Source organism: Macaca fascicularis, chromosome 13 (genome assembly GCF_037993035.2).
Source record: "Macaca fascicularis isolate 582-1 chromosome 13, T2T-MFA8v1.1".
NCBI classification, from domain to species: Eukaryota; Metazoa; Chordata; class Mammalia; order Primates; family Cercopithecidae; genus Macaca; species Macaca fascicularis.
Window position 1 is genome coordinate 21,446,711 of NC_088387.1, and position 15,945 is coordinate 21,462,655.

The window sequence follows — 15,945 nt, forward strand, 5'->3', positions numbered from 1 at the left end:
GCAGTAGGAGCTCCTCCCCAGCCTGTGCCAGCAGTAGGATTCTTGGAATTGTTCTAGAGGCTTTGACTGGAGCCTGTTCTTTAAGGTCTTTAAGGCTTTTCAACAATTCGTAATGAATTTAATATCCTCTAGTAAATCACTTTATGCTTCATGGATTTGACATTTGCAACAAGGAATATACACATTCTACAGTGACATCATTCACAGTCTCCTTTTTTCTTGCTAAATATAATGCTTTCCAGGTGTATCTGCCAGAGGAAGCCAATGTGAACAACAATCCATGTCACCAAAAATGCAAGACAAGCAAGCTCAGGAAAGCCACTGGGTTCTCACCAGCCTGCATTGTCCCCCGAGTCCTTTTTTTTTTTTTTTTTTTTTTTTTTTTTGTGGTCACCTTAGTCAAAATCATGAACAAAGTTGACTGGAGCTTTGAATGGAGCCCTTTGCCAAGGTAGCCTTGGAATCTGTGCAACAATACATGTCCAAGGCATTTCTTTAAGACCTTATAGCCTGCTTGCTCAATGGAAATCCAGGTGTCCACTATTTCTATGCATGCTGACTTGAGTCTGTGGCAATGTAAAATTGTCACTGGGTGCACCAGACTCAGATTTTGGATGCAAAAGTTTTCTGAAGTAGCCACCAGTTGTGCCTGTTTTGATGACAACTCCTTGCTTGCTGTAGGAAAATGATAGGGTCAGATCATCTCAGAGCTAGAGCACCAGGCATGATGCTGCTACCTTAACTAGTCATTTTCACTTTGGTGCCTACAAACACAATCAATAAAACTGGACGGACCCAACAGATCCGAATTATTAAATAGAAATGATACAATCAGAATCAGCGCTAACCAGGATCCTACAGGCCCCAAGTGCCCCATGAACAAATGGCGAGCTTGCTAGGAGGGAACGAATGACCCATAGGGGACAATTTTGCTTCTCCTTTGGCCACATAGAGTCCAAGATTCAGAGACATGCCTATGTCAGTATGGTGTGGGGTGCTGATGATTATACAAAACACATGCCAGTGGGCCCTCTGGGTGTGGCCACCATCCAGCCAGGGGATGGCATCTTTTGACTGACACTGAACATGGACATTCTGCCCAATGGGCCACACTACATGCAATGACAGTAGCCATGCAGGCTTCCCCTACACTATATTTTACTCCATTCCCACTAAATCATGGGCCATTGTCAACAACCCAGCCACCTGGTCAGGAAAATAGCAACCGAGTGACTGAACTATTACAGGATCACCTGTGTAGGGAAAAGGACTATGGCAATAGCTTGCTTCCTGGACAGCTAAATGTATGTTACTCAATTAGATGCTGGGGCTACCATGGCCACCTTTGAGAGGAATTTATGTCGTGTTTTTCGATACTACATCAGACTTCACTCTGACCAAGAAACGGCCTCACTGCCCAATCAACTTGACAATGGGCACACTCTCGTGAAACCCAATGGAGACTTTCCATGCAATTACCAACAGCCAACACTGCCTGCTGTACCTGGATAAACATCTCAGGCATCCTAGAAATATAAGTGGAGGTGATCCTGATGCAGGTTCAACGGCTGCAGACAATGGGGTATCTGAAAGATCCCCCTTTCACCTCTTTAGCATCTTATTTTCTTGATCATGGGATCATGGACTAGGTCACGGCTTTGGGGGGTGTTATCCTCCTGCCAGTGGTAGTAGCTTTCCTTGGACCAGTGAAATGTACTCTCACTATGGCTTAATAATCTGCGTTGAGATTGTGTAAGGCAAGGTGCTTCAATAATCTGAAAAGATAAACTTCTGCACCAGTTCAGGGGAAGTTTGTGGGCATATGAAATATGCTAGCTTTACTAAGGAGGATGTCTAGGTGGTGGGGTAACTGCAAGACAGTTCTTCAGTGACCCTGGACTGACTTAGTTCTCTCCACATTCTTTCTTATTTTAAGAGTTCTCAAGAATAATTGTAGAATGTGCTGGAATTGTAACATCCTGAGATAGAGAAGAACTGGTCAGAACAGCCTACCTGTGCTCTATAGCAGTTTCCTGTAGAATGGAATGTCCTTTAGTACATAAGTCCTGTGTGTCTTGTTACCCCAGGATATGAAACCCAGAGTGGCTGCTCTCCCAGGTTCCTGAGCTGTGGTGCAAGGAGGGGGGACACACAGTCGACTCCATCAGCTCCACATGGCTTTCCTGTGCCTTGTGGGAATGACCCATGAGTCCAAGACTTTTGTGTTTCCTTGCTGCTTCTCTATAAATGATAAGCCCACTTCATGTAACTTGCTGTATGGGGTGTTCTGTTTCCCAGACTCAAGTATGTTGGTAACCAGTGCATGGTGAACCTGCTTCAAAGATGTCATTAACATAGAGACAGAACTGCAGTGGAGGTTGCTTGGGGTAGAGAGTGATAAAATGGGGGGAAGCATTGTTTAAGGGGTATAGATATTAATTTTTATCATACAAGAAGAATTCTGGAGACAGTATCAGTAATAATAGTGAACATGTGAGTATGCTTAATGTCATGCACTGCACTTTTAAATATGGTTAAAATAGGCAGTTTTATTTTCTCTGCATTTTCTATAGTTAAATAATTAACATCTTTATTATAGTATTGTTAGCTCAGAAGACATTTCTTTATTTTGTAATTTTCTTAACAAATGTTCATAATCACTTTGTGATGCCATTGTTCACAAATTTTGTGTGTGTGTGTGTGTGTGTGTTTTGTAGACATGAGATCTCCCTGTGTTGACCAGGCTGGCATCAAATTCTTGGTCTTACGTGATCCTTCCTCCTCGGTCTCTCAAAGTTCTGAGATTACAGGTATGAGCCCAAACACCTGACCATAAGAAACAATTTATAAGACATTTCATAGGGGACTTCTTCAAAGTGTATATTTCATTGCAGCTACCTCCAAAGTCAATCTCCTAAGCCATGTTTCTGTACACAAGTGCACTTCTCCCTCTGTGATGTCACATGCCCTCAGCATGAAGTCACATGACACATAGGAGAACAAGGCAAGGAGTCAACCCAACTTTATGAGTGGAAATCACTGCAATGATCTGGCATTAATAGGGTTTAGGCGTTGCAGCACTTCTCCACTAGCAAAACAACCTCTGATTCTCTTCCTGGATTGTTTTCTCCAATGTGTTCTAATATGTAATGCTAAAGGTGAGATTAGATCTTTTTTATCCCGAGTCTAGTTGAATGCTACTTCACTCAAAATGTATTGCCTTAAGGAGTATGATAATAAATATTGAATAACGCTTGTTACTACTACCAACAGTCCCTTTAGATCTCCTATTATCATCCTAAATATTATGACTTAGGGAAAATATTTATAAGGTAGTTAAGACAATATTGATCCTGTTTTCAATATACTGATACAAGTCAAGCACCCACAAAAGTCAAGAAAATTGTAAGGAAAACATGACTTAATGATCATTAGCCATTCTGGTCACTGTTGAGTGATGATTAAGAAAAATTATTAAAAACAACTAGCTGAAACATTGAGAACTCTCATGAATTCTGGGAAGAGATGTTAAATGGTACAACTACTTTGGCAAACAGTTTGGCAGAGTATTAAACACTCACTGTAAGACCCAGCAACTGCACTTCTAGGTATTTGCCCGAAAGAAATAAAGAAATATTCATGCAAAGCCTTGTATAATAACATTTGTGGTAGATTTATCCATAATAGCCCAAAGCGGAAACAACTCACGTGGCCGTCAGCAGGTGATGGGATATATTTTGAAATTACTGAACAGCTAAATAGTACTCAAAAGTTAAGAGGAACACATCATAAGGACACAGGGCGACATGAGTGAGACTAGGAGACAATTATGCTGCACGAAAGTCACCAGCTACAAAAGAACACGTGCTATATTCCATTTATGTGAAATTCTTAAAAAGGAAGTGGAATCTATACTAACAATAAACCGACCAAGGATTTTCTGTTCTGTGAGGTGGAAAACAAGTTGCTTCCTGAAGAGCAGGACAAAACTTTTCGGAGTTATAGAAAGGTTGTTTGTATTGATTTTGCTTACAAGAATGTATTTATTTATAAAACCTTGTTCAAGAGTACACTTAAAATCAGTGTATTTGATTGGAATCATTTTTTTTCAATAAAATTGGTTAACAGTGAATAGTGAGTAATTGCAAATCCAATTAAGTAACGTCGTCTTCACATCTTCTATTCTTGCAGTGTACTGGAAGCTACATGAGCCAAAAGTTATTTCTGGGAGATAATCGCAGACTGACACTAAAGAACTGTGTATCTTTTGGCAATAGCTCCCTTTGCTAGGTATTTTTGGATTCTTCCAAGAATTTAAGTATATTTCATAGGTTAAATCAAAATGGTAGATTTTTAATACACATTTCTTATTTATATCAACTAAAATTCTAAGCAATAAAAAGTCATTAAATTTGGTAAAGAATTTAAATACGAGGAAATATTTTTTAAGTTACTGTAAGAGATCCAACATATCATATGGTTCATATAAATTTTTCAGAAATTAAAATTGCCTATCCATTGTTCTTATAAGAACTGTGATACTTTTTACAATGTGTGATCACTAAATGTGTACATATACAGATGGATTCCATTTTTTTCTTGAGATTTTTTTATATTAAAAACAGATACCAGCCTTTAATTTCTTTGTTTTGTTATATCCATATTAATTTTTGGACTACAGGACATTATGAACTATTATAATTCTGAAAGTAATTTTTTATTCACTTGAATCTTTGTGTAATTTTGATAAGTAGCATGTCACTAACTACCAAATATAAAATTGGAGGTTTTCTTTGAGTAACTTTTTATTAGAGATTTCTTGTTACTTTTTAGGCAAGAGGTAGGCAGGACTTCACTCAGGACCAGATGTGAGGCTGGCCTAAACAGGAACAGGGTTCTGAAAGGTCCTCTCCATAAGACACGCTCACCAATGCTATGACAGTTTACCATTGCCATAGCAACATCCAGAAGTCACAGCCCTTTGCCATGGCAACACCTGGAAATTCCTGCCCCTGCCATGGCAACACCTGGAAGTTGGGGCACACCACCCGCTTTCTAGGTATTTCTGAACAACCCACCCCTTAATTATCACATGATTAAAGGTGGTTATAAATGTGACTGTAAAACTGCCCCTGGCTGCTCCTCTCGGCCCTCTGCCTATGAAATATGCCTGCTCTGCAGGAGTAGTCACAGAGTGTAACACCACTGCTGCCTCAATAAAGCTGTTTTCTTCTATCACCGGCTTACTCTTACATTCCTTCCTGAACAAAGCCAAGAACTGGCCTTGCATCAATATTGAGTCAGCCACCCACTACTAGAGATGGTGAGAGGCAGCGTTTGATGTGGCAGTGAGACGGCAGAAACAGCGGAGAAGCAGGACAGCAAGACACAGCACGAGATGGCACTTTATGAGAAGAAGGACACAGCGGTCAGCAATGGGCAAGACAGCTCTTGGAGATGTGGCAAGACAGCGACCAGCGAGAGAGGGCGAGACGGTGATCAGCGCTACAGCCATCAAAGCTACAGAGTTGCTAACATTGCAGAGCTGTTAACACTGGCCAAAGGCTGTTTTAAGAGCCATCATCTTTCCTGACAGGCAGTGGAGCCCTGGGGATGGGCAAGTGGCCACAGAGTCACTGCTTCATGCAGGCCAGCCACTCTGTGCTCCCCCACCGGATCCCAACCCACCCAAGCTGGGGACCCTGGAGAGATCTTCATGCAGGCCCCATGTTAGAGACTGCTTAGCACCATTTTGGTTCCTGCACACCAGTAAGTGTCCCCTCTGCCCATCTGCCCTATATCAGATGATCCAGGGAATCAAGCCTTTGGCTAGATAGTCCATTTGAAGTCCCCCATAGCACACCTGACTACATCCTGGTTGCTCCTTCTCGTAGCCATTTCTCCTCTGTCATTTTATTTATCCATCAGCCGTTTTATCTTATTTTCTGCCCTGATATATACGTTTGGTTTTTAGTTTTGTCTTTGGCTCACTGCTAATTAGGTTTGTGCAATTGTTTAAGGCAGGACACTTGGTTGTAAGAATTCTCCTGTTCTGTTGACTCTAAGAAGCCGGAGTCTCATTGTTCTATGGCCCCAACCAGGCCTTTGGGGCTCATTGTTGGCCAACCCACTGAGGCTCCAGGATTTCCTGCACTGGTCAGCCCCTGGATATTCCAGAATTTGCTGGCATTTGATGTGGGGACACTCACAGGCTGATACTTAGGTACTCTGTGTTTTTAGAATTTGGTACTTTTGGTCACTACTTGGAAGTTCCAGAGTTTTCAGCCTTGACATTCCTCCTTGGATTGTGCATTGGAGGCTCATCCTACAGGAATCTTGGTTTGCCTTCTCTTGTTTTCTGCCCTAAAGTTATCATTTTCCATAATGACATTTTGTTTTCTTATTGTGACTTTATTTGCATATTTTCTTCTATACTTTACTTAATAAAAATATTGCTTAAAGCCCGGTGCAATGGCTCATACCTGTAATCCCAGCACTTTTGGCGGCCAAGGTAGATGGATCATTTGAGGTCAGGAAGACCAGCCTGGCCGACATGGTGAAACCCTGTCTCTATTAAAAATATCAAAAAACAAGTTGAACTAAGTGGAACACGCCTGTAATCCCAGCTACTTGGGTGTCTGAGGCATGAGAATCACTTGAACCCAGCAGGCGAAGGTTGCACTAAGCCGAGATTGCACCATGGTACTCCAGCCTGAGTGACAGAGTGAGAGTCTGTTTCAAATAATAATAATAAAAATAAATAAAAATTTAAAAATAAAAAATAATAATACTGCTTTAGTCATATTTTGTTCACTAACAAATGCTTGTAATCCCCTTTCATAATGTCTTGCTACTTCTACCTTCTATGCAGGAAGTGGAAATCTGAGAAGAGGACAATAATGGCCCAGTCACCTTCCCTCTTGTTAGACTTAGAAAAACTTCTGCGTCCAGTAGAAATCCTTGTTAGAAATGGGGACAACTGCAATCATCACAGAGGACTCTTCACTAGGGTTCCTATTAGGTTATTGGAGCATATTCAAATTCAGCTTAAAGAAAAAGAAACTCATTTTCTATCACAACACTGCTTGGGTTCAGCATAAATTAGAACACCAGGAGACTTGTCTTAAACATGGTTCCATACATTATAATACTATTTTACAATTAGACTTATTCTGTAAAAAAAAGAAAAGTTGTCTCTTGTGTACATGCTTTTGTGGCCCTCTACTCCCCCCTATTGTTAGCCGCGTGTGGTGGCACGTGCCTGTAATCCCAACACACTGGGAGGCTGAGGCAGGAGAATCGCTTGAACCAGGGAGATGGAGGTTACAGTGACCCAAGTTCGCACCACTGCACTACAGCCTGGGTGACAGAGTGAGATTCTGTCTCAAAAAAAAAAAAAATGTAGCTTTGAATTTTAAGCATCTATTTGACAAGAAATTCATAGTTCTTTCTCTTTAAAATAATGTAATGTTTCCTTTAAGAATGAGCCTGGTGTGATGCCTCTCTACCCAACATGATAGAAGTGTGGCATAAATCTATGAAAAATTCCAATTCCCTGTGCCTACCACAACTACCTGGGATTGAAAACTTCTTCCCTTTCTCTCGTCATTTCTTCTACACCCACTTCCACCTAGTCTGAGACTCAAAACAATACTCGTTGGGAAACATTCTGGAAAGAGCAAGAAAGACTTCCTTAGAGGTGTCAGAGATTCCTGTACCACCATCTGATGATCTCTAGAGGGGTTTGTGAGTGTGAGGAAGAGCACAGCTTGTAAATCTACCTGTATTCACTCACACTATATTTCCTAACAACAATCACAGCAACACCTGTAACATCATAGGACAAGGCTTTACTACTTCCAAGGCTTTTATCTCAGTAAATCTTCTCTACCTCTAAGGCAGCTAGAAAGTTTGATACTCATACAAATAGTACTGTAGCTTTTTGTTCATAATTGGAAAAGCAGGCAAGACCCAATGTAACACAGGCATTCCTTAAGCCAGTTAGCATTCTGTTTTTGGATCACCATTGTACACATGTACCAAGCATATGTCCAAGATAGATGTAAAAATCCATGAAGTAAGAGTTATGATAGCTTGTGTTTTCTATTGTATTTTATTTTCCTCTTATATCATCTTCTCTTCTTTGTCATTAAAAAATATGTCAAAGTCAGTCTAAATTAGTGATTGGATCATAAGTAGATAAAATGTTTTATTTGATAACACATTGACCCATTTGATATTTGATAACACATTGTTTCTTTGCAAGACATAGTCTTCATTTCCAAGATAACAAGACTGACAAAATTTTACTGGAGCAAGTCCACAACTAATGATGGTAGCTTATCCTTATTATCTTGCGGCAAGAATTAGACAAAAGATAACAAGGTAGAATAAAGATTACATAAGAAAGAAGGACCACGACAGGACATGGTAACCTTTTATAGTGTAGCATTTTGATAATGGATGATGAGAAGTAAGGTGTTAGACAGGGATGGGTGGGAATGATTGAAGGCCTGAGTACTTTAGCACAGATTAAGACCAAATCATTAGGACTTTTAGAGTAGTGTACAGGTAGTGAAGAAAAAGCCTTAGAATTTAATTTGACTGTGGATAAAACATTCTTGGATTAGATTTAAGACTATTTTCCATGCTGCTTATTTATGATAATGACGATGACTGTAGTGCTGAATATCACAGTTACACAGATATGGAAACTGAGACACAGGGAAGTGAAGTTACTTGATCAATTTCAAGCTATCGGCAAGCCATGGAGCATCTGTGTCAGGGCCTGCCAGGACGTGGGACTGTAAACAGAAGTTTTTCACTTTTAACTCAAAGAGGGTATGTGTCTGGGTTAATGGAAAGCTTCACGACCCTCAGAAAACATTATGAACAAGCAAATGAAGGTGTATTTGGAAGATTACGTTTTAACAGACTCTTCATTTCAATGGATTCAATAATGCACTTAGGGAGATGACTGGACATATGAGGACAGGAAGAGAGAAATGAAAACACAGCCTTTTATGTTGTTCTTAACAGGCTTGTACCAAACATCATCTGGGTGAATTTAGGTGATTGAGGAGAAGAAAGACACAGGAGTGAAATTCTGTGATCACCAGGGGGAAGTTCTACACTCAGACTGAGCCAACCGACTTTTCTGATCTCTGACAACCAGGGCGGCGCAGGATGCTCAGTGCAGAGAGGAGGAAGCAGGTGGTCCCTGCAGCTGGAAGCCCAGCTCCCACCCCAGCTGCTTTGCATGTCCCTCCCAGCTGCCCTACCTTCCAGAGCCCATATCAATGCCTGGGTCAGAGCTCTGGGGAGGAGCTGCTCAGTTAGGACCCAGAGGGAACCATGGAAGCCCCAGCACAGCTTCTCTTCCTCCTGCTACTCTGGCTCCCAGGTGAGGGGAATATGAGGTGGTTTTGCACATCGCTGAAAACTCCAGCCACCTCTGCTCTGGAAGAAATATAGTTAAAATTCAATGTAGATCAAGAATTTTGCCTCTACTCAAAGACAGTGGGTTTGATCTTGATTACATGAGTGCATTTCTGTTTTCTTTCCAATTTCAGATACCACTGGAGAAATTGTGATGACGCAGTCCCCAGCCACCCTGTCTTTGTCTCCAGGAGAAAGAGCCACCCTCTCCTGCAGGGCCAGTCAGAGTGTTAGCAGCTACGTAGCCTGGTACCAGCAGAAACCTGAGCAGGCTCCCAGGCTCCTCATCTATGGTGCATCCAGCAGGGCCACTGGCATCCCAGACAGGTTCAGTGGCAGCGGGTCTGGGACAGACTTCACTCTCACCATCAGCAGCCTGGAGCCTGAAGATGTTGGAGTTTATTACTGTCAGCAGTATAATAACTGGAACCCACAGTGATTCAACATGAAACAAAAACCTCAACAAGACCCTCAGTGTTTACTGATTATACCAGCTGCTTCCTTTACAGACAGCTAGTGGGGTGGCCGCACAGTTTTAGCATCTCTGCTCTATTTGGCTATTTTGGAGTTCACGTTCTAAAGTCCAAAATGACTTATATTAATCCATTACCTCATTCCATTTCAGCATGGCTATTAATCGCATTTTAGAACACATCTCTGTTTATGGTATCACAGATTTAATAAATCTTCTGTGCAAAAATAAACAACAAACACACTTATGAAGCTGAAATATCAAAACTATTTCAGCACTCTGAAAACTGGCGAACCATGAAGTAATTAAGGATACATATTCTTTATAGAAAAAAAAAAAGTACTAGTGCTTTGAGTAAGGACAGATAAAGTCTGTATGTAGCTTTTTACCTGTGACAGCATCCTTTTATTCCCGGGTCATTCAGCGTGATTTACAGAACTGGAGTTTTACCAATGTGAGGATAGCAAATGAAACTGGCAGCTTGCTGCCAAAGGGGGTGGACTTGAGTAAAGCCAAGGAGTGGAAAAAAATTCTTCAGTGTTTCCAGCTAAACGTGGAGAACTCCACAGGATATGAACAGAAAAAACCCATAGCTTTACTAGTCCAAGATGATGCCCTGTTTGGGGCAAGTAGTGCATCTGCTGATAGTAAATAGCAGATTCCTGGATAAGATAGACACATATTGCTGAAACAATCTCTGCACACATTCCTAGTGACCTAGAAGCTATAGATATGAGTGATGACAACCAGGAGTTTTTGTGCAAAGTAAAACCAGAGGGAGGTGGGAACCATCTGCATTTTGTATGCACTTTGCTTTTTAAACCACACACAGATGGGTTGACAGAAGATAGATGTATACACTCCAGATATTTGAGCGAAACGTCTCAAATCATTGGTGACCACTTCGCTGTGCAGACACATGTGCAGTTCCTATAAATTCAAACTAAAGATTGATATTAAGAATAAAAGGAAGCAGAGATATCTGTGGTCAAACACCATGTGAGATACAGATTTTTCAATATGATGCATGAAAATACATTTAATACATCTAATCCACTGAAGATTATGGCTCAGCCTATCCCATCCTAAATGTGCACAGAACACTTACATTAGCTTTTTGTTGGTCAACGTTATCTTACACAAAGCTTATCATACAATAAACTGTTGAATACCTCATGTAATGTATTGAATCTTGTACTGAAAGAGAAAATACAATAGTTGTATGAATACTAGAAGTTCTATTTCTACTTGAATGCATATCACATTCACACCATCTGGTCTCCACCAGAGACTACTGGTACTATATTCCTCTCAAGATAAAAGGTGAAAAAAAGGAATTCAGACTTCTCTGGGATTTTTATATGCTGTAATCCACCTGTCAACATTCCCAGGTCCCCTCAGAAAAATTTAAACTGATGACATCAGAAGGTGTCAGGACAAATGAGGATCCTGTGGTGAGTATGTGCTCATGTCTTGATCTGCATGTGGACCATTCCCTTTGGGCCATGTTGGGAACTGGTGATCATGACTCTCACTGCAGAGTGCAACAGAGGTACTGACATTTTGCTGCTGTGCCACAGAACATCACTGCTCCCTGAGGGGCTATCCCCACTCATAGCTAAGTATTCAAGGCATGACAGTGGGGCAAATCCACTCCTGCCTGCCTGCTAAGCTTCCCAAGCCCCAGAACCTTATTCAGCAAATGCAGGACTGCATATTCAATGAAGATTGGAACACTACCTAGTTAATTTAATAGTTGCTACAAAAAGATGAAAATGTCACAAAGCCTGGTGTCACAGTGGAACAATCCACTTTGGCAGACCAATGATGGACTGTTGAAGGATGAATGTCAAAGCCACCTGGAAATGAAACCGAGGAGGTATCCCAGGTATAGTTACGAGGAGGTATCCCAGGTGTAGTTAATCGTTGTTGGTCCTGGTGGCATCCACTAATAAAAAGGAGACCCACAAGCTAGTAGGTATTTTTGGGTACTGGGGACAAATCTTACCTGGGTGTACTTTTTGTAACGTTAGTCAAAATCACAAACAAAGTTGCCATCCATGAACAAGGCCCTTTGCAACGGTACCCTTGAAATCTGTTCAACAGGGCATGACTGAGGCACTTCTTTAAAACCTTTAGAGCCTGTTTCCTTGATGGAAATCCAGGTGTCCACCATTTCTATGCATGCAGACTGAAGCCTGTGGCAACAGCAGACACCAGTTGTGCCTCTTTTGAAAGGCCACTCCTTGCTTGCTGTAGGAAACTGACATGGGCTGAGTGTCTCAGAGCTAGAGTATCAGGCATGACGTTACTACCTTAACTACCCATTCTCACCTTGGTGCCTACAAACACAATCAATAAAGCTGGAAAGGCCCAACAGATTCAAATTATTAAATGGTAATGATGCGGTCAGAATTCGCCCTAACCCAGTTCCCATAGGATGCATGTGCAAATGAATGAATGCCCATAAACAAATGACAAGCTTCCTAGAAGGGAACGAATGACCCATAGGGGACAATTTAGCTTCTCCTTTGGCCACAATGAGCCAAAGATTCAGAGACATGCCTGTGTCGGTATGGCATGGGGACCTGATGATTGTACAAAACAGATGCCAGTGGGTCCACTGGGTGTGACCACCATCCAGCCAGGGAATGGCATCTTTTGACTGACACTGAACATGGACATTCTGCCCAATGGGCCAAACTACATGTAATGACAGTAGCCATGGAGGCTGCCCCCTTACACTGTATTTTACTCCATTTCCACTAAATCATGGCCCATTGGGTTATCAACAACCCAGCTACCTGGTCAGGAAAATAGCAACTGAGTGACTGAACTATTAAAGGATCCCCTGTGCAGGGAAAAGGACTATGACAATAGTTTGCTTCTTGCACACCTAAATATGTGTCACACAATTAGATGCTGGGGCTACCATGGCCACCTTCAAGAGGAATTTATGTCATGTTTTTGGATATTCCATGAGACTTCACTTTGACCAAGAAACAACCTCACTGCACAATCAACATGACAATGGGCACGTTGTTGTGGAGCATAATGGATGTTCCATGTGATTACCAACACCTAACACTGCCTGCTGTACCTGGATAAAAACCTCAGGTATCCTAGAAATACAAGTAGAGGTGATCCTGACACAGGCTCAATGACTGCAGACAATGGGGCATCTGAAAGATCCCCCTTTCACCTCTTTAGCTGCAGTGGTCCTCAGAGCTGCCCTGAAAGGGTTTCTTGGATGGGAGGAAGGAGACTGGGATGACAGTTCCAGAACAGCACCCTGTGCTTCCCATTCCCACCCCTGCCATTAGGTCCTACGGGATTCCTCGTGGCCCATCATCTCTTCCAAATCCTTTGGCATCTCACATGGGTCATAGAATCTAGTTCATAATATTTTTGTGACAAATAACTTTTCTGAATATCTTTTGTCTTCAACTATGTAACTAGTTTACTGACAAGAGAAATTATTTTGTGAATCTGGCCTAGTGATGGATGAATCTGGCCTGAGATCCCCTTCATTAATATCCATGAAAAGACTCACAGTCAAGACTCACTGGGACTCAGCATCTGTAATCCTATATAAGATGCTAAGCCACAATCCTGACACTAGATGGTAGACAAACCCCATAATAACCCTAACATCTAAGCCTGATCATAGAAATACTGGGAGAGCTTAGGAGTGATAATGTTTCATTATCAATAGCCCCTAAGGCTGGAATGTGGTCTGTGTTACCTAGAGTACCTGGGAGGAGTTGCCAGTGTCCTGAGTTATGGGAACCACCTCTGTGCTCTGTGCTCTGAGACTAGAAGCCCAGCCTTGCCTTCATGCCCGCCTTGGCTGTGTCCCCATAGTCCACCTACTATGGAGCAAATTGTGCTTCAGAAATTCTGATCTTGAATCTCTAACCTCCAGTATAGCTGCATTTGAAGATAAAGCATATAAGGTGGTAATTGGGGTTAAAGGAGATGATAAGGGTGGGGCCCTGATTCAACAAGATTAGTGTCTTTATAAAAAGAGACCCCATTGAGCTCTCCTCCACCCCCAGCCTCCATGCATGCAGTGAGGAAGGCCACGTGAGGACATGGACAGAAGGTGGCATCTGAAAATCAGAGGGAGGGTCCTCAGCAGAAAGCAGATCTTTCTGGATCTTTATCTTGGACTTCCCAGCTTTCCAAACTGTTAGAAGTAAATGTCCTTCCTTTAAGCCATCCAGCCCAGGGAATTTTGGTGTGGCAGTCCCAGCAGACGATCTACTGCCCCCACCTTCTCTAAGCAGGATCAGCCTCAGGAGGCACCTTGTGGACTTTGGATCCATCTTTCCTTCTCTTCCACCTTCTGTTCTGACTGCCTGGTGAGGAAGGGGGACTGAAGCTTCATCCTCAGATAGTTTGTATTAAACATGAACATTTCTTTGATGATGAATTGGTTAGCCTGCTTTTTCTCTTTCTGATCAGAATTGCATCAAATTGAATGAACTGCTTGCTTCATATTAATATCTGGGCATCTGCATGTTTGCTTCCCACTTGGATAATAGTCAGCATGTTGTGTGGATGCCATCTCCAGCCCCCTCCCTGTGTCCCAAGTGAGAGGGTCACTGTCACCTGCAGGGCTGGCTGGACTATGAACAGCATCCTAGTCTGGCACCAGTGTAAATCAGGCCTTACTCTGAGCTCCCGCTGGCTCCTGCTGCCCTGCAGGACGTGATCCCTTCCTGGGTCAGGGGCAGCAGGCCTGAACAGATGTCACTCTGGCCATCAGCAACCAAGATGCCTTCAGAGGTAGGTGCTCCCTCCTCCTGTCCCCTCTCCTGCACAAATCTTCCCTAGCAACAACTCTGCACAGGAGCTGCTAACGGTCTGAAATCTTCTGAGGGAAACAGGCTGGCGACACCTCTGAATTCACATCTCCTCTTTGCCTCACATCCTCTTCCCACCTCCTTTATGGGCACCTCTAGTGTATCTTGTGGGCCTCACTGCCTGGAGCATGTCAGGATGTTTTCTCCCACCTCCTACTCTGAATTCATGATGTAAATTCATCCTCACTTCATACCTCGGCGGGCCACGCCTTGTTTCTCTTATGTACATGGCCCGGCACGTTGCTGAACCCATGGTTCTGGCCCTACTCCTTGAATCTCTGTGGAAGGATCATAGTTGGCAAGTCGTGGTTACTGGAGACCAGAAAGTAAAATGTCAAATATTGAGAAGCTTGTGCATGGAATAGACATAGACCATTGTCAACAGAGTCCCAGCAGCTGGCAGCTGGTGAGGTATGAAAGCTGGGCAGAGAGATCCCACATCACCCCAGCCAGAGGGGAAGTTGGAAATGAGCCTTGGAGGGTCTTCATCCGTGACCACGCAGCCTCTGAGCCTCTGAGCTCTGTTTTCTTTGATGGAAATGACCAGAAGAGGACTTGTCTATGCTGAGCTCTGGAGAAAAAACTTCCCTCCATTCAGAGCCCAGACTCACTATCCATCACCTGGGCATCTGCTGTTTGTGATTCCTCACACCCCATATCAGGTCACTCATCATCCTCAGCAATGGGCAGCTCTCTGCTCTCAGCCCAGGGGAACATGGAAGAGGGTCCTGAGCTTTATCACTCTCAGGGACTGTGGCAAGAAACGGGCCATCAGGTGTTGCACCTGGTGTTCATTTTCAATGTTCACGTTCGATTTATTAAAGTTTAAAACTCTACCTTATACGAGCCATCAAAGTTCTCTTTATATATAAACATATATCACATATGTTTTCATAAACAGATACATAGTATATACAAATATAGAAATATAACTTATTTCTAAAGGATTATATGTATTCAATAAGTTAAGTTTATATTAGATATTTATATTACATACACACAATTTTACATTTATTTGTGTGATATGTGGTCCTTTTCTTTCCAAGCAGAACACAGTCAGGCTGAGTAAAGACTCTGAGGACATTTGCTGACCCTCCCTCTTTGGCTCCAACAAGGTCCCAGTCATTCAGGACCAGGGAAGGCACAGCTGACAGCACCCATCCCAGG

At 42.4% G+C, this 15,945-nt stretch overlaps 1 protein-coding gene and 1 gene segment (V, D, J or C); both read left to right on the forward strand.

Moving 5' to 3' along the window:
* The window catches only part of LOC102116898 (immunoglobulin kappa variable 2-30), a 970,872-nt gene that overhangs the window by 290,870 nt on the left and 664,057 nt on the right, over nt 1-15,945 (forward strand). The window lies entirely within an intron of this gene.
* On the forward strand, nt 9,321-9,892 carry LOC135966906 (immunoglobulin kappa variable 3-11-like). The segment is given in 2 exon segments: nt 9,321-9,403; nt 9,573-9,892. Coding segments are annotated over 2 exon segments (354 nt in total).